The sequence below is a fragment of the Chaetomium tenue genome (assembly GCF_020726465.1).
Source record: "Chaetomium tenue strain MPI-SDFR-AT-0079 chromosome Unknown F5144scaffold_3, whole genome shotgun sequence".
In the NCBI taxonomy this organism is placed as follows: domain Eukaryota; kingdom Fungi; phylum Ascomycota; class Sordariomycetes; order Sordariales; family Chaetomiaceae; genus Chaetomium; species Chaetomium tenue.
In genome coordinates this window covers 289,241-311,220 of record NW_027117331.1, presented here as the reverse complement: position 1 = coordinate 311,220, position 21,980 = coordinate 289,241, and the positions used below count along the sequence as shown (strand labels likewise).

General features: G+C 54.7%; 8 protein-coding genes across 8 annotated transcripts; 5 read left to right on the top strand and 3 right to left on the bottom strand.

Annotated features, from left to right (window-relative positions):
- Positions 1-581: 581 nt before the first annotated feature.
- Positions 582-1,647, top strand: F5144DRAFT_159242 (uncharacterized protein). Its single transcript, XM_066782517.1, has 2 exons — positions 582-811; positions 875-1,647. Exons 1-2 carry the CDS (start codon positions 650-652, stop codon positions 1,541-1,543), a joined length of 831 nt encoding a protein of 276 aa, XP_066644135.1. The 5' UTR covers positions 582-649; the 3' UTR covers positions 1,544-1,647.
- A 920-nt stretch (positions 1,648-2,567) lies between these two features.
- Positions 2,568-4,688, top strand: F5144DRAFT_619364 (uncharacterized protein; the record flags this gene model as incomplete). The annotated part of the gene is made up of 3 exons (XM_066791965.1): positions 2,568-4,156; positions 4,244-4,382; positions 4,611-4,688. Exons 1-3 carry the CDS (start codon positions 2,748-2,750, stop codon positions 4,686-4,688), a joined length of 1,626 nt encoding a protein of 541 aa, XP_066644134.1. The 5' UTR covers positions 2,568-2,747.
- A 1,344-nt stretch (positions 4,689-6,032) lies between these two features.
- F5144DRAFT_546021 (uncharacterized protein) lies at positions 6,033-6,638 on the top strand (the record flags this gene model as incomplete). Its single annotated transcript, XM_066787393.1, has 2 exons — positions 6,033-6,038; positions 6,111-6,638. The coding sequence occupies 2 exons, from the start codon at positions 6,033-6,035 to the stop codon at positions 6,636-6,638; spliced, it is 534 nt and encodes a 177-aa protein (XP_066644133.1).
- A 1,602-nt stretch (positions 6,639-8,240) lies between these two features.
- Positions 8,241-9,692, bottom strand: F5144DRAFT_565602 (uncharacterized protein). The gene has a single exon (XM_066788502.1). It carries the CDS (start codon positions 9,362-9,364, stop codon positions 8,576-8,578), a length of 789 nt encoding a protein of 262 aa, XP_066644132.1. The 5' UTR covers positions 9,365-9,692; the 3' UTR covers positions 8,241-8,575.
- Positions 9,693-11,593: 1,901 nt separating this feature from the next.
- F5144DRAFT_159184 (uncharacterized protein) lies at positions 11,594-13,204 on the top strand. The gene has a single exon (XM_066782516.1). The coding sequence runs from the start codon at positions 11,922-11,924 to the stop codon at positions 13,059-13,061; it is 1,140 nt and encodes a 379-aa protein (XP_066644131.1). The 5' UTR covers positions 11,594-11,921; the 3' UTR covers positions 13,062-13,204.
- Positions 13,205-14,117: 913 nt separating this feature from the next.
- F5144DRAFT_487270 (uncharacterized protein) lies at positions 14,118-15,682 on the top strand (the record flags this gene model as incomplete). The annotated part of the gene is made up of 4 exons (XM_066785600.1): positions 14,118-14,358; positions 14,615-14,679; positions 14,818-15,370; positions 15,417-15,682. 4 exons carry the CDS (start codon positions 14,118-14,120, stop codon positions 15,680-15,682), a joined length of 1,125 nt encoding a protein of 374 aa, XP_066644130.1.
- A 338-nt stretch (positions 15,683-16,020) lies between these two features.
- On the bottom strand, positions 16,021-16,852 carry F5144DRAFT_159177 (uncharacterized protein). The gene is made up of 2 exons (XM_066782515.1): positions 16,475-16,852; positions 16,021-16,403 (listed from the first exon to the last, which is right to left on the bottom strand). The coding sequence occupies exons 1-2, from the start codon at positions 16,503-16,505 to the stop codon at positions 16,066-16,068; spliced, it is 369 nt and encodes a 122-aa protein (XP_066644129.1). The 5' UTR covers positions 16,506-16,852; the 3' UTR covers positions 16,021-16,065.
- Positions 16,853-19,707: 2,855 nt separating this feature from the next.
- Positions 19,708-21,386, bottom strand: F5144DRAFT_565593 (uncharacterized protein). The gene has a single exon (XM_066788501.1). It carries the CDS (start codon positions 21,074-21,076, stop codon positions 19,793-19,795), a length of 1,284 nt encoding a protein of 427 aa, XP_066644128.1. The 5' UTR covers positions 21,077-21,386; the 3' UTR covers positions 19,708-19,792.
- Positions 21,387-21,980: the final 594 nt, after the last annotated feature.

The following is a 21,980-nucleotide window of genomic DNA, read 5'->3' as shown; positions in this document are numbered from 1 at the left end:
GACTGGCTGATGGACTCGGGGAGGCTGCCGATGTACAGCTTGGCCAGGAGGCTCGAGCTGGAAACGGCGGCCTGAAGCGCCCCCGTTCGGAGGCCAGGAGGCCTCCTCTCTTTGTATACGTAGACTCACCAGAACGCATCGTTCCTTGATTGTTGGTAGGGGTTTTTCACCTGGCCCGGGAGGGCACGGTTTTCCTGTACACTAAATAGCAGAGGGTCCGGCACGCCCTAGGGCATAGCGGAGTATGAATAATAAATATTATTGGTGCGTACGTTTAGAACTTAGGATTTATTTTTGTAAGAGATATAACCAAGGTTGTCGGCAATAGGTCCAATTGTGAATGGTATTCAAAAATTAGCCCACTAGCTGGACAGTTATCGTCGTTTTCGAAGTTGGGAATGACAGACCAGGGTTGGTGGCTGCACACGATGTCGCTTCGAACAACAATGCGAGGATTCACCAAGCACCAGCCTCCGGGGCTGGACGAAGCACTCAATTACCTCAGCATGTGGCACTTTTTGGCGCGAGTAGCACCAATCGCGTGAAACGAAATACGAAAATTACACGCGCCTCGTAAACCTAACACGGCCACCGAAAACAACTTAAGTCATCAGCCGTCTTCATCCAAACGTCAAGCATTCGTACTGCCATGGAAGGGGGGAATACGGGGGTGCCTTCGCCCCCGGTTAGTACCAAGTATGCAATCGAATTACCCAAGTACAAACGGCCTGGGGAGCCAGAGCACTACCGCCTCTCAGCTGCTCGGCTTGGGACCCCCAGAGGCCACTCTCAGCCTCCGAAAATATCGGTTGTAAGTAAGTATGAGACGCAAGACTCCACTTCGACCTTTTTTTGTTAACGTTCACCGGCAAAGAAGCACTTCTGGTTCAAAACCCGCTACATCTTCGCCTGCGCTATTTGCCTCTCCCACCTCCACCCACATATTCTCGAGTTGCATATTCACCCCTCCACTATAGCCACCTTCATTAGCTCTTGCGTCGGATTCCTCCCTGGCTTTATTCAGTCCTGGACCCGGAATAGATTTCCCGAATGGTTTCTCCCCAATCGCGTGGTCCTCAAACAACAAAAACAAGGCGAAGAGGAAATGATGATGGCGGAGCTGTTTGACACGGAACTCAAGGCGTACGATCGGTTGAAGCCCTTGTATGGTACGGTTATCCCGACATATTTCGGGAAACTATACTACAACGGTACCAGGGCCCTGATCCTAGAGTATCTTGAAGGCGTCTCCCTCTCTTCGCCCGAGGGTGCAACGCTGAGATTAGAGGAGCTATCAGCCCTGCTCCAGCCGTGCTACCGAGCACTTCACGCTTTTGGCGTGCATCATGACGACCCCAATCTATCCAACTTTCAGCTTGTGAACGACGAGAAGATCATGGTCTTGGATCTGGAGAGCGCCGTGTTTGACTTGTCTGCGGATGACCAAGCCTTTTTCTTGAAAACGAGCGTTGAACATTTGGCGGGGAGGTACCGCAGCATGCAGGCATATTACCGAAATGACGGGTCATTGGAAGGGGCATGATATGGGGGCTTGTCTCATTTTGTCCAGCACGCTATTATTTGGTCACGAGCTTTGGTAGTAGTCCTCCGTCGTTGTTTGGCTACCTTGAGTAGCTCCGTCGCTGTGGGCTCTGCTATGTACCGTGTCCATAGAATCGGCATCAGCAACAGCTCCTCGGGACGTGGTGGAACCGGAAGAAAAAGACGGGTAAACACAGGTAAAAAAGGCAATGGAATTGAAGACACAAGGGCCGGAAAGCGAGCACAAGACAAAATGTGAGCAGAGATACCGAGATTCAAAAGGTACCTATCTACCGTCGGGTTATGTTAAGTGGTATTTGGATTCCCCCCGGCAATCGAATTGCCCGTACACTGCGTCCTCCCGGTGGCCAAAAACAGGGAAACTCGAATGAGAAAACCAAGAAAAAGAAACCAAGAAAAGACAAGGAAAGAAAACCGAGGAAGCAAAACAAAAGATAAAAGAGACCAAGGAAAATAAAAGTCGGGTTTGAGCTTCCAAATGTCTTCTTTCGTTCTCCTACCAGAAGGTTTCGTCGGCAGCTATAATACTTGGGGTTCGGATTTTATTGCCCACGGGTGGTGTGACGAACCTGTCCAGGATCCTATCCTGTTAGGGTTCAGCTTCGTTGAAGGTAATCTCTCGAGGATGCTTAGGTTCGGTGCAGCCAAAGGGTGCACAACAATAGACTTGTCTCAACAGTAGGCTTGTGAGCTTGTAGCGAACTGTAGTTGTGATTGCTAACTGGAGAACTCCCAGAGTTCTCCAGCACGAGTGACTATATACTATCTAATTCCCGAGCTTTAGACGGCTCTCGAGAGCCCGCTAGAGCTCGCCGCTCTTGATGGCTCTCAAGAGCCCATGAGAGCAGCTTCTGACTAGCCGCCCCCTTCCCTGGCTCTCGGGTGCTCCCTAGAGCGTCCTGTGATTGGTTCGTTAAATGACTGGCTCGGGGCGTCCCGCGCCCCGCGGCCCCACTTGTTGGCATATTCGTGACAGGTGGCCATCACCTTGCACTACCGAAGCCCGATGGCACCTTAATATAATCACGAATTACCCATAATATCAAATGCCGATTCCCCCATCCGTCTAACTTGTAGGCTTTTACCCTGCCCCTAAGATCCTTCGAATGGTATAACACTGGGTTTAAAACCACGGTCCTCTCGCCCGATCCCCACCGAACTCCAGGCTCTTCGGATCTGTCACCATGCATTTTCTCACTGCCCTTATCGTTGGCATATTTTTCACATTTGCCTGGTGCGAGGCGCAGAGCCCGGCGATCAACACTCCTGGGCTATGCACCAATATCTCCTTAAGCTACCCGGGCTGGGAAGTGACCGCCCTGGTTCTCACCAACCACAGGATAGATTTCCGCCTCGTCAATAACGCAGATGCTGATATCAGGACTTCGTGTTCAGGAGACAGCACTGTCTCACCACCCGGTTACCAGGAGTGCGAGGACAAGCAAACTCGGTTCACCTACAAGGAGCAATCATCCGTCCTCGCAATCAACCAGACATGGACTTGCAACGACAGCAATCTCACATTCATCGGCACCGGCACCACCACCCTACCCTGCCCCCCAAACACCACCACCTGCGCCACCCCCAACACCAACCCCCAACCCATCCGCGCCTCCCTCCTCGCCCCCATCCCCATCACCCCCCAACCCCTCCCCTTCCCCCCCAGCGCCACCACCCCCAACTGCACCCACCGCTCCCTCGCCCCCACCTTCGAAATCACCCACCTCCACTACCAACGCCTCGACCTCGGGCCCCCCTGCGGCCCCGTCTCCGGCACCTGCTCCGGCACCAGCCTCTACTACGGCGAGATCAAGTTCACCCTGCGCAACACCGCCACCAACGACACCCGCGCCTGCGCAGCCCAGACCCTCGGCCTCAGCGACTTGCAGGCGATGCCGCGGGATTGGTTGGCGTGCGATGCGGGGTTGGTGTTTATCAATCCCGTGCCGGCGGACCCGCCGCCGGATTTTGAGACGAGGACGTATTTCTGGTTTGATCATGCGGCGAATATGTTGTTGGTGAGGCAGGAGTGGTATTGTGGGGATTTGGGGGGGCGGGAGGAGTACGGGTTTGTGGCGGAGGTGGAGGTTAGTCCGGCGCTGGATCCGGGGGTGGACTATGTTGGGAACTTGACGGTGCCGGGGGTTGGGGTGGATGCCGGCGCGCCGGTGTTGGTGGTGGAGGGGGAGGTTGTGAGGGAGAGGTTGCCGCCGTATAGTCTTGGGCGGCCGCGGGTGTTTGAGCCTAGTTGCACGGTGACGTCGTTGGTTAAGCGGTCAAAGATGTTTCCCATCCAGGACTTTTGGTTCGGGATGTATTGGACTGGTGCCGGGGTCCGGACGGGGCACGTGTGGATGTTTGTGACGAACGAGGTGTTCAACACCCAGCTCAACTTCGAGTCGGAGGGGACAGCTATGGTGCCGGGAGTTGATGGCGTTAGTAACCCGGACGTGTGGTACGGCTGCGTCGGTGGGAACTCTGCTGCGCCGCCCGTGACCGGGTTGCTGAACTGCAGCTTTGCGTTTGACAGGACGGCTAATCGCCTGTCTGTGAGGGAAGACTGGGTCTGCGCGGACAAGGACAGCGAGAACCCGTGAGTTGAATCCATGTCATGACCAATGGGCGGGGTGTTGGGCAGGATCGTGGTAGTGATGGGTGCCAACTAATGCCATTTGTTTAGGATATTGTTTACCGCCATTGGGAGTGGGGTCGTCGATATGGACGACTCGTTGTGCGAGATATCTGACGACGAGCCGGACAATCGGTATTGCCCTGGACCTGGCCATTTCAATATTGACATCACAGATTACAGCTGGAGAGTCTGTGACCCAGAAGACAACTGTCCCAAGACTGGGACGAGCTGAATGGGACGAAATAGCTCCCCTAGATAACCATAAAAATATACCTAGGGTTCCTTACATAAGCCCCCCATCCCGCATAAAAGGAGGTTCAGCCGTTGGGTACTTATGATTATGGCGCTCATGTTTTGGCGACAATATTGAAGTTACTAGGTAGTTTTGAGCTCGTCTACTGGATGAGTATGACAGGAAGCCCTGCCCGTGTACTTCTATAACCGGACTATCAATCTCGGGTTCCCAAAAGGCCTAGTGCGAACCCGGTGCTGATGGCTGGGTTCTGAATAAGCACACCTCCAGGGGATATAATTATCACGCATTGTTTTGATCGATCTTTACCGCCGACCAATTTACTACTGTGCTATCTGCCCAGTTTGTGGATTCCAACAAATTCATACAAGTTCCCAGCCCATCCTAGTTCTATGATGCTGAACTACTTGATCCGTCATGCGACATATGCCGACCTTCCGGCCATCACACGCCTCTACTTAGTCAATTTTCGAGACGAACAGTTAATGGACTTGCTTCATCCATTTCGAGTCCAACGCCCGGACGATTTTGAGCGTTTCGTCTTCGACATGCTCACCGAGCGATGGTGGGCAGTGGGTATTGAACAATGCGTGGAAGTACTTGTCACGAACGGTGGAAGCGTGGTAGGGTTTGCCTGGTGGCGACGCTCATGGACGGACGAGCGGAAGAGAAAAGAAACTGAAGGCTGGCTCACGCTACGTAAGTAATCCCTCTCCTCGTAGTCGTATGTTTAGTTGTTTCTAACCGTGTATTCGCAAGGCCGATGGTTGTCCTCCATTACGATAACCCTGATCCGACTGCGCACCAACATCTGGCCATACCGTTGCGCAGACCTAGGGATGACCGGTGCAGAGAAACGAGCTTTTTCAACTGTCTCCCACTTTCTGCAGGAGCCACCGGCGCGCCGAAAAGCATGGTCGTTGCTCACGCTCGCTGTCGAACCTGGCCTCCAACGAAAGGGATTGGGCACGATTCTGGTACGCCAAGGTCTCTCATGAGCAGACAAGGAAGATTTGGCAACCTGGCTGATTTCAAGAGAGGGGCTGGAGGATTGGTACGGACGGTTTGGATTCGTCGAGAAGGGGCGTGCGAATGTGGGAGAGCTGGCTCGGTGGAATGGAGGGGCGGTTATGTTTAGAGAAAAGGAATGATGCTGGTTTGACAGGTGCTAGACGAGAGAGACAGAAATTCTCGACTCTGTTAATCCATGCACATACATCTGACCATTTTATGCAGTATCTTTCACCTTAAGGCCTAGTACTCCATGTCCTCAATCTAGGGGCTCGGGTATAGGCGGCTCGAACCTGGTATTCAGTCACAGCCCTGCGTTAAATGACCGGGCGGCAGGCCCCCCCAGTTGTGGTAAGGTACATGTAAGGATCCGTGGCGAACTGCTTGCTCTTGGTCTTTTTCGATTTCATCAACTGCTCGCTCACTCCTCATACTAAGGCGTTGGTATGTCATCACGGCAATTCTGACCATACGCCGGTGTCCGATTCCCTGGCCTTCCTGAGCGCGCGTGACACGTTTCTCAAGGAGAATGGGTTTGATCTTCTTGGCAGTCAGAGGCCAGCAACAACCACAATGCCAGTGAGAATACGGCGTTCCCATACCGTGGTTGGACAGTGCAACTAATGACACAGTGCTCCTGGCGTTTTGCAGCTCAAAGCGTCTCCTCTCAACTCGCCACCACAGGCGCCTGTTGTGACAGGACTATGGCACGGTTTTCCAATTTACGTTCTCTGTCGATACGTTGTTGTTGCGCTCGCTGTCGCGGCTTCGATCGTTTACAAGTTCGTAGTCACCGAAGTCACGACCTTCGACAACAATCCGGTCGAGAGCAGTCAAGTTCAACTGCAACTTCCGCTGGTACGAGGACTTCTCGCTGACGGCACAACAAGTCCGTGGGTCGGCGATTACCCCTTGTCGGTTGCCAGCCGTGCATTCTTCCACGAGCAAAGGATGTGGACTCCCCCTGAAGGTTACACAACAGGTGGCTCGTTCAGAACGTCGGTCAGCATCACTGTGGCTGGTTTGGCGGACTGCAGCGGCTCCTTTGGTACTCTTGATAGAGGATTTCTAGTCTCTCGAGAGATCGTCGTGGTTGCCAACGTGACGGAAGATAACACGCCCAGCTTCTTAAGCTCGGCCGCGGGAAACTGGACGCGGGCAGAAGGCGGTGGAGGCTGAATCCGCGGGGGCGCCTCCCTAGCGGTGGTCGACTACCGCATTCAGAAGCCGGGACAAGTCCGGGTCCAGTGGGCTGGGGCAGGGTCGTGGGTAAATGATCTTCTGGCACCGAGGTCAAACTGGTGATAACTCAGGTTACCTACAAAATGCGCTTTGCAGTCGCAGAGGTTAGGCGTCTGGCTGAAAATGGGTCCTGCTCTCGTGTGGCCGATGAAATCGGCAACATCCCGTTGTTTCTATCGTTCGGTCCAACACTTAATACCAAGACAGAGAAGACCGACGGCACCGTGCCTTTGAACTACATGGGCCAGAAAACATTTGGAACAGGCCTTTGGCGGATTCGAAATTCGGTTACCCCTTTTCGATGGCCGACGGTATGCCGAGCGGAGAGGCTCCTATTACAATATCGTCGACATTTTCACCGCGGTGGGTTCGATTGCTATTGTTGTCGCCGTCGCCCGGATTTTGCTCGGCCCCCCTACGCTAACTGCTTGGATGGGACAACATGTGTATCTCGCTTCGATCGGGGAATCAGTGGCGCCCGAACATGTCGAGGGCTATGGGGTGGCTATCAAATAGCCTCTCGTCAAATGGGTTTCCTCAGACTCGGCGTGGACAAGCAATGAGGGACTACAGCAATAAATGAAGATGTACGGAAATGATAACTACGGGTTTCTTTTATTAAGTCTTCACCCAGTTTTGCCTACCTAGGTATATTTTCTGAATCATGTACAGTAGGTACATGCCAACAAGAAAACGACAATCGAATGTCTAGTTATACGTTATATCCATTGAGGAAAGTCGCAGCGCCCTAAAGCTAGGAGCCGACGGATGTCCTCCGTCCTACCCGCCGGCAGGGCCACGCACTGTAGCCTGCCTGCGAACTCAACGGGCAGAGAGTTTGCTGTCACGTGATTTTGTTTACACCCCCTGAGCAAGCGCTGCTCCGTCTTCCGGAATCAAAGGGCATGGCGTGTATCCCCCGACGGCTCCAATGTCGGCCTCAACTCGAATCAGGAGTCCATGGCCCCCCTCCAATTTACGCCAGCGATAGGCAAGTATAGCTTCCGGTATGAGAGCAAGCACTTTACTCTCGAGAGAAAGCAGGAGTTGTTGTTCTCAAGGAGGATGGTATGTGGTGATGCCGAGGACGCCACGGGAATGAATAGATGGTACTGTACCGAGGATGCCGACATAAAAGTTCGTCGCCGTGCCAGATGCCGTGATATGACTGGCAAGGTCCAGAGTGTGCCACCCAGCCACGCATGTACCAAACAGAGCATCTGCACCCGCAAGAGCGTTACCGTGACGCCTGCCAGGTGGTCACCGAGTCTGACATACATCTTCCGCACGACTCCTGGCCCCGCACAAACTTTGGAGCACTTGGATTAAGTGTACCTATATCACAAGGCGATAGATTTGGTATACGTGGTCTTGGTGCCCAGAACATTTGTACAACAACATTATGAACCATTTCTCCAGGAATGGAAGATTGAAGTCAAAAAGGGGACGATGAGTGAGCGAGTACTGGCAAACACCAAAAGAACTCCTATTACCTTGGTAGGTAAGTAAGGTACCTTGGGTAGTTAGGAATCAACTGAATGTGAGCAATGGTAATTCTCGATTTGTCAATCTATTTTCTTCTATTCTAAAACAAAACAAAACAAAACAAAACAGAAAAGGGGAAACGAGGTGGGGAAAAAGAAAGAGGGACGAGGAAAGAGGGGAAGGGGGAAGGAGGGGGGGTAAAGGAAAGAAGGAGTGGAAGGACAGGAAAGAGTGAAAAAAAGGAAAGACGGAAGACATAAAGAAGGAAAAGGAAGAGAAAAAAAGCCAGCTTTAGAACCCGCTCACGCCAAACAAATGGGCGAGAAGAAGCAAGGCTCTACCGATTCGGGAAGCACCTCCGAGTCCAGCCGATACTGACAGAAGGATGATCACCTTCTTGTGTTGTTCTCCTCGGAAATCTTCACCGTCTTGGTGGGCTTGGTGGGCTTGGTGGGCTTCGAGCCAGAGCCTTCTGTCCTTGAGGCGGGGCCATCGCCATGTCCCCTGGAAGCCGCCTCGGCGGCCTTTTCCGCGGCGGCCTGTTCCTTGGCGGCCTTCTTCGCGGCGGCTTTCATCTTATTCTCCTTGTCACCAGGGTGTGGAGGGGCATGTGAATTTCGTCCCTCGCGGTTTTCCTCCCACGCCTCGATCAACCAGCCGAGCAAAGCCCTACGAGCATCGACGTTGTTCTTCCCCTGGCAAGGAACCAATGTCGCCCTGAGGTGTGAGGGGTCTTCCCGGCTGAAGACACAGAGGAAGAGGTAGTTTGAGTCAAACAAGGCGACGTAGTTGGTGTTGAAATGCGTGTTTCGAGCATATTTGGCGGCTTGGCACATGATCTTGAGCGATTTATCCCGGAAGTGAGTGCCCTTTTCCAGCCCTTCGTCCAGTGCGTCCTGGATCTTTTGTTGGGGGTCCTCACCAGGTAAGAGCTGGGCAGCTTGAAATTGGTCTTTCTCAATGGCGTCTTTGATCTTCGACTCAAAGAGAGCAACACAATCATGTTGGTGGTCTTCCGTATTATGGCACCGCCTCCAAAGCTTGTCGGGGCGACATTCATCAACTTCGTACTCGGAGAAGGATTCCATGATAAGGCCGAAACGAGCATACAGAGCGTGGTTGACGTGGTAGGCGAGGTGCTCGTCGCCCCAGCGCACCACGTCAGCCTCCACCCTCATGCGAAGCAAAGGATCAAGGTCAAGGTCGAAGCGCCTTTTCAAGTACTGCTTCGCGGTCGGGAAGTCTAGGGCTTCTCTGGCCTTTTGCAGGTAATGGCCGACGGGAACCTCTTCCCAGTACACGGGCGGGACGATGTAACTGGTTGAGGCGCTGGAGTAGGAGTTATTGAACTTCTTTGCGTCCTCGGCCCTAGGAAGCGAGGGCAGAGTGTGAAAGAATGAGTCGTAGAGAGAGATTCTCTGGAAGTTGTCGCTGTCGCCGTCGTCGCCGCCACCACCACCACCACCGCCACCGCCGCTACCACCACCGCCGCCGCTTCGCGTGCCTGTGAACCCGCTGCCACCGCCGCCGCCACCACCGCCGCCGCCGCTATGCGTGCCCGTGGATCCGCCCCCCGTCGCTCTCGCTAGGGCTGGGTGGGAGCCGGGCTGTGTGCCTGTCAAAACGGCGGGCTGGTGGAGAGGAGTCTGGACCACAGTCCTCGGCTTGTCGGTTTGTCGGCCTGGCGAAACGCCCCGGACCGGGTTTGCGGGACGTAGAGAAGGATTAGTCACGTTATTTGACGTATCGGCTTGCCGCCCTGGCGAAACGCCCCTAACCGGGTTTGCTGGACGTAGGAGATTGGTTACGTTATTTGACGTGTCGGTTTGTCGGCCTGGCGAAACGCCCCTGACCGGGTTTGCGTTTGCGGGACGTAAAGGAAGATGAGTCACGTTCTTTGAAGTGTCGGTTTGTGGGCCTGGCGGAACGCTTGGGGGGCGGGGAGGCGTCTGGACCACCTTCTTTGGCTTGTCGGTTTGTGGGCCTGGCGGAACGTTCGGGGGGTTGGAAGGGGGAGGGTTCGTGCGCTTGGGGGGCATGGTTGTGAATAAAGGTTGAATAGATGTGTGGTATGAGGTAGTTGTGTTGGGGACTCGTGCTGGTGCTGGTGCTGGTGCTGGTGCTGGTGCTGGTTTTGTGGGGGGTGCTCAATGATAAGTGATAAGTGGGTGAGCTTGAAGGTGATGATGGAAGCGTTTGGGGAAGCTGTGGTGTGGCCTAGAGGTGCCTGTCCGTCGCTTATATGCTTGTTAAACACCGGTGTGATTTTCCAGTCCACTAGGTCGTTCATGGCTGCTCAGTATTGCTCCTGCACCAACCCTCATCATGGTTGCTGCCCCCCATTGCCGGTATCCGAAAATAGCTCTCTGGCCATGCGTTGGGTGATGTTGGCCCGGTGTTGGCACCGGGCGTCCCGGTTTGAAACCTTAGGACCGGAACCGAAGAGCTGGGTTTGACACATAGTTTTGGTTTGCCGTCCCCAATAGGCAGGTAAGCGACTGCACACACACCAACACAGGACACGGCTTCGGCCATCGCGGCCGTTGTATCATGTTTGAGACATTTCCAGTGCTGTGCCCTCTGGCTGCGTGGGCCACCGCGGTTGCGGGTAGCAGGGCAGAGACGGAACTGGCACGTAAAAAGCTGGTTTGGGAGTCGGGACTCAGTGCGCCGTCCTGAGACCGTTTTAAGTACTTGTGAGAGCTTAGGCGCTGAGAACTCAAGTTGGGCGGTTTAGGGGTGACGCCAGATGAAGGTGCTACGTACCTGAGTAAGTAGGGAAGTAACTGTTTTGAGTCCGCCGGGGTTTGATTTGATTTCAAGCCTCGCGCTAACCACTTCGAAACTTGCCCCTTCCCGTCTTCACTCTTAGATTCCTGAGCGCCGGAGCGGCACAACGGAACGGAAAGAAGGAACCGAAGTCCAAAATTCAAAAGTACCGGTAGCTCGGCAGGCACGGACCGTATGGTGTGTGTGACAGGCCGGGTGCCTTGCGGCTTGCTGAGCCCGCTTGCCTGGGCGCCCCGATGTTACAACTTACAACTCAACTCAAGGGTAACGAAATTACGAAACTGCGGTGGAAGTCACTGTCTCAGTGGGGGTTCCTACGTTGATTGGCCAGAGAGTCGACGTCTCGACCCCAAATTGCTATTTGAGGAACATGAGGCATTCAGCTGGACCAGGCCTGTTCGTTGGGTTGGCCGCCCGGGTCATCTGGCTTCACGCCGCTTCAGACGATATATTCTGATGTTTGAGGCGGGCGCGGGGCGGGTGTGGGCCGCCTGTGCCGCTGGTTGGTGGATTCACCTCTTCAAGTCTGGGGATGTTTCGAGCAGCTCGGTTGGTTGAGCACGTTCAGTTCGGTAATATGTATGTATGTACAAGAATACCTCGTACTGTGTGGGAACTGGGCACCGATGGAACGAATAACCAACGAACCAACCAACCAATCTAAACCAACAACAACCTTTAAACAAAGCTGCAAACCGAAGGTTCGCGGAACACCCACGAGTTGGGGAGAATCGAATCACCTTCCCTCTCCATCTCTCTCTTTATTCCTCCTTCCCCTTCTTATCCCTCTGACTCTCTTCTTCTCTATCACTCACTTTATTGGTCTGTTTGCCGTCTGGTTCAACCATCGCCATTCAACAACCTCGCCCCTTCTCCGCCCAAACTCGGGCTTTCCCGCTGCCTACATCTACCATTTTTGGTTATTCCCCGCATATTGCTCTCGCCATGACCTCAGGTGCAACAACAACCCATTCCTCTACCCCATACCAAAACGGCGCACGGTTTCGCATCCAGTCTCATGTCCCACCAGAACCATTTGGCGGACCTTACAGATTAGATCCGCGACCCGTGTCTGCTTTGCCAGATGATGTGCCCATCCTACGGGTATGGTTCGCCCTTAGGAACCCGCCTTTGGAAACCGCCCCGCCGCCATCCGTGACTGAGCACACTTTTACCATCACGGGCACGAAAACCCTGCGCCGTGTCGGGACTGACGAAGGCGGCGCCCACGTGGTTACCGGCTATCTCGATCAAGACCAAGCTGTGCAATACGTGGCCAAAATCTACGATGGCCTTTCTTACCCGTTGGAGAATCAGGACACGGGCGAGGACTTCATGACACTCGCTGACCGCGACTATGCAATCGAGGCCTGGGCCTACAAAACCATGCAGCTCGCTCCTAACATCGTTGGCAAGATTGTCCCGGGATACCACGGTGCTTGGACTTTCTCGGTTGACACCGATGTACCCGACCGCCGGCGATGGGTTCGCATGGTCCTCCTCCAGCTCGTGCCCGGCGAAACCGTGTTCGACAAGATTCTCAGAGCTAGCAAGGACGACACCCTCCGATACGATCTCTTACCTGACGAGGATTTTCGTCTCCGTGTCCTGAAACAGACCTTTGAGGCCGAAATCTCGATTTGGTGGGACGGCGGAGTCCTACACCGGGATTTGGAGCCGCGGAACGTTATGGTCCAAAGCGACGGCAGCGTGGTGATCATCGATTTTAACCGAGCCGACATCCCCCGCTTTTGGACACAGGGGTCCCAGGCAAAGCACCTCAAGGACGCACCCCATCTCCCCCCTTCACCCATCCGGCGTTACTGGCCCTTACCACCTGGCGGAGCCAATTTTGCCACCACTGAAGAGTACGGTGGCCCCTGGGCAAGGTGGATTCCCCAGAGTTGGCTCGACAACAAAGAGCTGGCTGCAGAATGGGTGCTGCAAACGTGGGGAAATCCTCCCCCAAACAAGTATGCGCCGGTGACCGACTATTTCCTCAACCATCCTGGCCACAAAAAGAGAGGGCCGCGGCTGATAGCAATGTTGGAGAAGCTGGGGCGCAAGCCAGCAGAGAAGGAATGAGGGTTGCCTATGATCAGGGTTTTGGGGTACAGTGAAACGAGTATGCCCTGGGGCAAACATGGTTCACATGAAGGAAGAAGAAGAGATAATTGATCGCAAAACACAGGATCTTAGGGTGTCCGGAATTCGATAGTGTGGATGGAATCTAAGGTGCATTGGTATGCGGATAGATATTTGGCTTTTGTCTTTTCCTCGCTCAACTCTGCACTCGGCTCCCAAACCCGCCTTAACATACCCCATCACAACACCACCAACCCCCCTCCTTCTCCCGACCCTCCTCCCCATCTACACCCTCCACCCCAAAATCCCAAACCAACTCCCCAGCCCCAACCCCAGCCCCAACCCTGGCCTCGCCCCGGCCCCAGCCGCCGACAACGACGGCGGCGGCACCACAGCCGAGTACGCCAGCTCATACGACACCTCGACACGCGACTCTTGTGTCAGCGCCCACAGGGAGACGTCGTAGGCCGGTTCTGTGACGCGCAGGGTGATGGTGTAGGGGGTGTTGGGGGGGCTGGGTTGGAGGCTGGTTGTGCTACTGCTGGTGGTGGTGGGGTCGGTGGTGATGGAGGTTTCGATGGCGGTGCCGTCGCCGGTGAGGGCGTGGATTGCGGTCAGGGTGCCCGAAGTGAGGGTTAGGGTGAAGGTGTATCTGTTTTTGTTTGGTAAGGGGTGGTGAGCGGGTGTTCTGTTTCTGTTTGGAGGAAGAGGGGGGTGGAGGGGTGTTGCGTACGAGCCTGGGTTGACGTCGCCGACAAACATCATGAGGGCGTTTTCGCCGGACGCGGTCATGTTGCTGAAGAAGTCGTCTGTAGTAGATCTGTCAGCGTACCCGATGTTTGGATTTGGCGTTGGGCTTGGCAGGAAAACATACCTTGGGTCAAGCTCTCGCCACCGAGATCATCCCTCTTGATAGCCGATCCCGCGTCCAGCCTGCAGTTCTGAGCAGACCCCTGAGTTGGCCTGCCTGTCTAGCAATTCCAGCCAGTGAGCTCAACCACATAATCGTTACCGGCTCCGACGTCTTGCCGCAGCCTCCTGAGCATCTACCGATTCATGGCACGCTGGCGGTCAGCCGTGGTTATAGAGAAATGGAGCGACTCCGATTTACAGGTCACCCGACTCCGGCTCAAGACGCAGAGACCGGTTGCCGCGTTCCCAGGCAGCTACTTCTACCTCTATCTGCCCGACTCCTATTTCAGATACAGCCTGCTGCGTAGCAGTGCCGTCATGATGCTGTGGAGTGATGTGGAACAGACCGTCACCGGCAAGACGACCGATTTTCACATCCTCGGGGGTCGACAGAGCCGGTACTTGCGCCAGCTCGGGAACATCGAGAGGGGAGACTAGATGCTGCTGGACGGCCCATACGGTGTGACGAACCTACTCCAGGATCCTATCCTGTTAGGGTTCAGCTTCGGTGAAGGTAATCTCTGCAAAGGATGTTTAGGTTCGGTGCAGCCAAAGGGTGCACAACAATAGACTTGTCTCAACAGTAGGCTCTCGAGCTTGTAGCGAACTGTAGTTGTGATTGCTAACTGGAGAACTCTCAGAGCTCTCCAGGACTAGTGACTATATACATGCCCGATTCCTAGGTATCCTCGTACCTTTGCAACAGGTTGACGGGTGCTATGTTGCTATTGTGCTATGTCCGGTTTTAGCATCATAGCATCTTAGCATTCTGCAGCCCGGCGTTTCTATCCCTTGTTCCGATTGGTTCCTTCAATGATTGGCTCGGGGCGTCCCGCGCCCCGAGGTTCCACCTGTTGGCATATCCGTGACATACGGGCAGGAGCTACAGCTGCACAGGTATGAGACCGTGATTCTTACAGCCAAAGGAGTGGGTATAGTGTCTGTTCTCCCGATGGCACTCCACTTGGCAGCGCGTAAGGCCTACGACGTTTCCATCCGCAGCCGGTCCAACCAGGGCGAGGATCCGACGGTAGTCCTTGCGGCCCCCCCCGCGGCCGCGTCTGTCTTCCGTGACGTCACGCGCCGGATTGACCTGCTGTGGAGGCTAGAGTATAACGATCAGGACAAATGGGTCGCGGATCAGCTCAAGGCTCTCCAGAAGCTGGACCCCATGGGGTTGATGTTGCTGGTCTGGTGCATCTATCCAAAGCCCCGAACGTCGGATCCCCCTACCGGAAAACAACCTATAACGTATAATCCCCCCTTCGAAGAGGAACCTAACTGGGTGGCTGTTTACCCTGAAAAAGATCAGTCGTTGGCCGATGCCGAAGCGCCTTACTCATTCGAGAAGGCCCTTAGCCACGAGGTTCTCATGCCGGGCAAGTGTATCGTTGTTGGTAAGTGCCCTATTCTCTCTTAATACTCCAGCACTGACCATCGAAGCATGTGGCGACCGTGCGTTCACAGACAAGAGGAGGGCCTCGGTGATTCGCAACACCTCAAGGGATTGGCCTATTGAGTTTGTAGAGGCCGAGTATCGACCGAGGTACAACGAGCATCGACCAGCGCATGGCCGTGGTCGACCAAGGCACGGCGAGGACCAAACTAGGCATACGTCGCGCGTTGTCCTAACGCGCCTTAGGAGGAGAGATCGACCGGCGGATCGCATCCACAGCTGGAGCAGCACCGCTCCCCTCCAAATGGTTTGAGCCTTGGGGCGTTGGAGGAAGGTGGGGGCGCGGGGGGCGGGGGACATGGTGCAAAGGCGCAAAAGCGCACGCCTTGTGGGCGGAGTAATTGATACACTAGATGGTAACAAGAAGGATGATGGTTGGTCTTTGACAATGGACACGTCGCCACGCAACGCCGCCCCAATGAGCATCTTCTTCGATGTCAAAGATGTGGCGGCGGGGAGTGGTAGGGTGAAAGGCCAACCCCAACGCGCGGCTGTCAGGTTCGTGCGTTCAGGAAGTGAGTGTCCGCTTCCTTCTATACGCTTGTAGTGTTCTCCGGCCTCAATATAGCGGCCTTGGGCCATGAGTGCCGTTGCTGCAGCTTCATTCCAGGCATCCGTGTTGCGATCCGAAAGTTTTCACAGTATGAACAAGGCATCAGTGCTGATTTGGCTGCGGAGCTTGTTTTTCTCAGGCTTGTCTGTCGAGGCCTGAATCTGAGCACGGAGCTCGGCGACATCCCTCCGTTCCTTGAACTTCGCAATCTCTGCTTCCGGCACTGAAATGGGGGCGCCATCGTCCCTCGTCTGGGACATATTGCGAAGCTCGTTGAAAAGCGCCTTATCTTCGCGCACCGCTTTCAGCCCGAACGCGACCCGAGCGAGATTAGGTCTTACACGGGCCGTCATGTATTTCGTTTCAAAAACGCCTTTTGTGTGGCTCATAACGTAGTTCCGTAAGGCGGGTACAAGGTACTCTGCAATCGTGTCAATCGGTTGACCGACACTTAGCGGCGGTCAGCGTTCTGTGGGGGGTGGGTATACCTACCATCCATCCGGGCTCCTGCAGCAACGCGCATAGAATAAGGCCTGGCAGGTACCCGGCAGCCTATGACAAAGAGGCATCGCTGCCACGCCTCTCGAAACTCCGAGTATGTGAGGGGGAAAAGTGGTTTCTCGAGGAATTCCTCCTTCCAGGGGATGTCGATGCGGTCGGTCCTGCCAAGGACTGGACGGTGGAAGAGGGCGTGGGCTGATTCAAAGTCGACTGCCAAGGCGCCCAATTCCAACGCCCTAGCGATCACGAGGCTTGCAGAACAGAGGGGGAGATACGGCACGAGACCGGAGCTATAGGTGATGCTGTTGACGGTGAGGGATATAACTCGTTAGCACTGCAGTCACCCATCTACCAAGTATGGAATTGCTCACGAAGTTTGTGTACTGTCCGTGCCAATTTTGTCGGCCTTCTGCTTTTTGCTCCGGTCGATCTTTTGTGTAACAACAGGCCTTATCCCAGTCGGGTCATCGGGATCGCGTACGAGCGATATCGTTTATTGCTTGCACTTGGTATCTTCGAGGGTTCCCGGACGGAACCCGCCGGTACTCATCTGAATGATGCCGTTCGCGACCGATACCCTTGTAACTGGCTTGAGGGGTATATCCTCGGTACGCGTCCATAGTGCCGTCAGAACGAGCATAATGTCCGCTGCTGTTGCCTCAACTTTCTCGTACGGCGATACGGGTAGCAGGTTGAGTTCGAGCGTCAGTTTCAACTTGATCCACTAGCCAAGTATCGGTAAGGTAGGTAAGTAAACAGATAGCAGACACCGAAGACAACAAGCGGGGTAGCGCGGAGTCGCAAAACATACCTCGGTGACTATAAAGGCAGGCCCCTCCTTTTTTGCGCCTTCTTGCGGCCACTTCAGCATAAGCTGGCTGGCCGCTTGGGGTTTGTCCGCCAGGCGTAGCTCTCTACGCTTGAGGCGGAGGACCCTGTAATCAGCACTGGCTACGAGCCTCCGCCAAACCTCAATGACAGACTGAGTATAGTTGACTGTGCAGACCATCTCGCGCTCCTGAGGCCCCAACACAATACGTTCCTTATAGGAAGTTTTCACATATTGATGTAGAAACGACCGGACCGGTACCTGAACCTCTCTAGCTGACGGTTCTCGAACGAAGTCCACCCAGAAACGGTGGGGGTCGATAAGGCTTAACTCGGTTAGCCTTAGCCTGAGAGCTCGATAGGAGGTTATATACGTCCAAAGAGAAACATACCTATTAGCATCTCCCCTCTTGTTAAGGACTGTACAGTATCTTGGAATAAGCGAAATCAATAACGTATATTATAAGCGAATGACCCATATAAGCGAGTGACCCAGTCTCCACTACCTTGCAACAACTAACGTATATTATAAGCGAATGACCCATATAAGCGAGTGACCCAGTCTCCACTACCTTGCAACAACTATCTACAATTACAATACAACAGCCCTAGGAACTAACTACAATTACATCGGAAATAGCTGTATCAGCGACTTCTACAGCCTCCTGGCAAGTGCGCGCATTATGGCCAGGCTTGCCACATGTACCACAGCGCCGAACCTTCGTACGAGCCCCCCCTGTACCACTACTATCCGGCTGTGTTTCCTGCAGTGCCCCCTTACCCACATCCCTCTGGTCCAGTAGATCCTGTGCATCTTGTACAGTAAGTGCCCCTCCAAGCTGTATACGTGTTCTTTTGGCTTTCCGGCGCTTGCTTAGTGCTTCGTTGGCCTTACGGAGCGAAGAGACCTCCGATTGAAGAAGAGCCACTTGGTGCATTACAGCCGTTGCACCTTTGGCAAGCTGGTCAACTGCAACTAACACCGAAGCTGGGGAGCTATTTTGATGGCTGGCAATCCGGGTCTTGATGAAGTCTGACTGCGAGTGGGTTTCCTGGGCATTATACGGGGTCTTAGAGACCCAAGGTTGTGCAGTACCAGGCCGGGAGTTTGGGGGTGTTGGTGTATGAAGCTTGACATCCAGCTTAGAAAGCACCCTCTCTGGATCGAATGGTACGATGCCAGCTCCTGCAAAGCCGCCCTGGATATTCCTCTCTGTCATGGAAGCAAAGAAGGCTTCGCGAAAGGCACAAAGGAACTCGAGCTTGGTGATATGGTTGAAGTGTGCGCGCATCAGCTCCTCGATCAGGCGACCGTATGCCTGTTTCAGTGGCCCGAAGCAGCCAACATCAAGTGGCTGGCACTTGTGGGAGGAGTGTGCAGGCATGCAGAGTGTGATGATCTTGTTGTCCCGGCAGTAGAGCTCGAACTCGGTGGAGTGGTGGCTTTCGTGGCCGTCGAGAATCAACAACCGGTATATACCCTTTGTCCGGGGCGCCGTATGGTAGTCGAAGTGCTTGATCCACTCAAGGCCAACTGCATTGGTAGTCCAGCCATTGTCGGTAGTCGCAATGCGCCAGTCGAGTGGTAGATTGCACTCGCGGTACCAGTTGGCGAGCTGGTATTGCGCGGCCAGGATGATGAATGGAGGGATGGCCCAGCCAAGGGCGTTAACCCCCTGGATCACAGTCGCCCATTCGCGATTACCAGGCTGGGCTAGCTTTGCCTTGCCACGGCCATCTGAGGTCGTAACTACCATACCTGGGAAGATCATACCCATCATAAACCCAGTCTCGTCGAAGTTATAGACATCGTCGTCTAGGATACCGTACTTGGCCTTCACATTCCGCACAAGCGTAAACCAATCGCCAATAACCTTTGGATCTTCGCACTTGGCCCTCTGGTAATCGTATCTACGTGTACGACGTGTACGGAGCTGTGGCTGGCGTTTGACGAAGTTGTGGGCCCAGAGCTTGCCGACAGGGGGCGCATCGCGTTCGCGGAGCAGGTGGTTGGCCATATCTTCCACACCACGCAGTCTAGGGGGAAATGCGCGCGCATCCAGTTCAAGTATATACTGAACTATCGTACGCTCTTCGACATCTGTGAGCTTACGCGAGTTGACTGGCATATCGCGTCGTGCAGGCTTGCCGGCGCGACGACGACCTAGGGTTCTACGGTCGACGCCATATATCTTAGCTGCGGCTCGTTCGGTCAGATTCTTGTCGTTCTGAAGAGCTTCGAGGGCCAAGACTATCCGGTCTTCTCTTAAAGTAGGTGGCATCTCAGATGGTTGAGGAAATTGATGTTGGGTGCAAAGGTATCGCGTCGCGTAGAAAGTGGGTCACTCGCTTATATGGGTCATTCGCTTATAATATACGTTAGTTGTTGGAAGAAACTACCGTGCTTGTTATACCTTATACGTCCTAACTTTCTATGACACCGAGAAACTACCTTACCTCACCTCCAACCTAATCCAAACCCTATTGCCCCTTTCTCTTAAGCGTGTACCGATACGAGTAATGCCCCTTCACATCCTTCGCCATGACCCTCATAGCCACCACATCATTCGACTGCACTCCTCCCTCCACAATCCCGGCCTGCACCGCCAGCTCCGCATATTTCTTCGCCCGCTTGTCATCCCCAAGATAGTTAAAGTTGAGCGCCGCCAGCTCATACGCCTCGGCCAACCTCACATGCAGCCGCTCCTCCTCATACAGCTTCAAAAACCGCTCAATCACCCCCAAATCCACCTTCGAACTATCATGATTCCGCAACTCCGCCCTCAACGCCACAATCTCCTTCAACCGCTTCTCCCCCTCCACCGCCTTCTCCCCCTTCACCCCACCCGGCGGACTGCACGCCTGGCACGGACACCCCTCCTCCCCACCGCGATGCCGCTTCACCCACGCCGCCCGCTCCTCCCGCGCCAAGAACGGATCAATGTAGCTCAGGGTGAGCTCCTCGCCGGGCTGCACGCGGCGCGCCACCGTCGCGCGCAGCGCGAACGACGCGTCCAGGTGCGTGGCCACGTTGGGCCGGCAGTCGTGCTGGAAGGCGGCAGCCTCCGGGTAGTTGGCAAAGTGCCGCGAGTGGTCGTCGGCGGTCTGCTTGTGCGTGGCGTAGCCGAGGTCGAGCTCGAAGGGGTTGGCGTGCAGGATGGCTTCGATGGAGGGGTGGTGGGGGGTGCGTTGGGTGTTGAAGAGTGTGAGCGTGTGTGAGGGGAGGTAGGAGATGGCGGCTTCGAGGAGGCGGGTGCGTTCGGATTTTTTGGGGACTTGGTCGAAGAGGGATTTGTGCACGATGAGGACGGGGGAGGCGACGAGGAGGGGCTTGCCGCGGCGGATGGATTTGGTGGCGGTTAGGCCGGGGCCTTTGTGCGGGATTTCGGTGGTGGTGAAGGGGACGGGGTCTTCGAGGTGTTTGTTCTCGCCGCGGTTGAGGTGGTCTTCGATGCGCTCAAGTTTTTGGAACTCTTCGAACTTGGTTACGGCGACCAGGCCGCGCCCGTTTGCGATGCGTTGGTTGGTGTAGACGCAGAAGGCGCCGGAGCAGATCTTGGAGTCCCACCAGCCTTCGACGGGGGGCGATTGGGGGGCAGTGCCATTGCCGGTGTAGATGTTGACCTTTTCAATTTGCTCGTAGGCCAGGCCATCTGCCGAGCCTCCCTGCGCAGAGTCCGCTTTGGTGTCAGAGCCCGCAAGACCACAAGGTGTGAGCAGCCCGAGCACGAGCACTCGAGTCAACGAGAGTGAGCTCCACGCCATATGGTGGAGATGCCAACTGGATGGTCCCTGGCCTGGGTCGTCTGATGGTAGCCTACCGAAGACAGCAACGAAGAAGAAGAACCTAGGTCGTGATTTTGTGTGGACGGCCAAACCTTCGGGGTGCTTTACAGCGAGAGGAGAGCTCGCGTGGTTATGACGTTGCCACGGGTGGATGAGGCAACGTGGCCTAGATAGAATAAATCAACTGCATATAGTGCTGTATGTCAAGCCAACTCTGTAGCATTGCGCTTCAAACAGGACGTGGTAATGATTGGCGTTTCCAACTGCCTAAATCTGTCTGCCGGCGTTGTGCTACTTTATCCGAGCACTCTGTAGCACTTCGAGTCATGGGCGAGTCGGTCGGCTAAACGAAAGGCTCTGCTTAGCAAATGCTTAATTCGTGGCACTGACTCTATCATTGGCTGTGACAAGCAAATAAAACCCAACATCAATTATCGTGCATGTAAACTAGGTACTACAAATGGGTCCCGGCACTGCATGCGACCCCAAATCAGGTCACATCCCCCGGCTTCTCCTCTCTCCCACATCCTCTTCCTCCTACGTTGCGCCTGGTGCTATGACTGTGAATCTGTGACATCAAGCTGGACATGTCGGACTCAAAACGGAAACCGGTTCCCGTTGAGACACCTGTCAAAAGGGCGTTTTCATATGCCCCACTACCATGGCCTCCAACTCCGGAAGTCATACCTGGGCTGTGGATACGACCTGAAGGCGCAGCGAACACCACATTCCTTTAGAGCCGCCGCAGCCTCTTGTGAGATACCCTCGCCTCCACCGGGTAACCGGCGAGTTGCTTCGGCCACTAGAAAGGTGTACTCGAATCGTCTCAAGTTTGGAAGCCGGCCGTCTCTAATACACGCGAGGAGCAAGATCGCGAGGTCGT

Bases quoted from the DNA above. Each gene is read 5' to 3' on its own strand.
- F5144DRAFT_159242 (XM_066782517.1), top strand. From the start codon at position 650: ATGGAAGGGGGGAATACGGGGGTGCCTTCGCCCCCGGTTAGTACCAAG. The intron at 812-874 runs GTAAGTAAGTAT...TCACCGGCAAAG, and splicing joins AGCCTCCGAAAATATCGGTT to AAGCACTTCTGGTTCAAAAC.
- F5144DRAFT_565602 (XM_066788502.1), bottom strand. From the start codon at position 9,364: ATGAGGGTGGAGGCTGACGTGGTGCGCTGGGGCGACGAGCACCTCGCC.
- F5144DRAFT_159177 (XM_066782515.1), bottom strand. From the start codon at position 16,505: ATGCGCGTTGCTGCAGGAGCCCGGATGGATG. The intron at 16,404-16,474 runs GTAGGTATACCC...ACACGATTGCAG, and splicing joins TGCAGGAGCCCGGATGGATG to AGTACCTTGTACCCGCCTTA.
- F5144DRAFT_159184 (XM_066782516.1), top strand. From the start codon at position 11,922: ATGACCTCAGGTGCAACAACAACCCATTCCTCTACCCCATACCAAAAC.
- F5144DRAFT_565593 (XM_066788501.1), bottom strand. From the start codon at position 21,076: ATGGCGTGGAGCTCACTCTCGTTGACTCGAGTGCTCGTGCTCGGGCTG.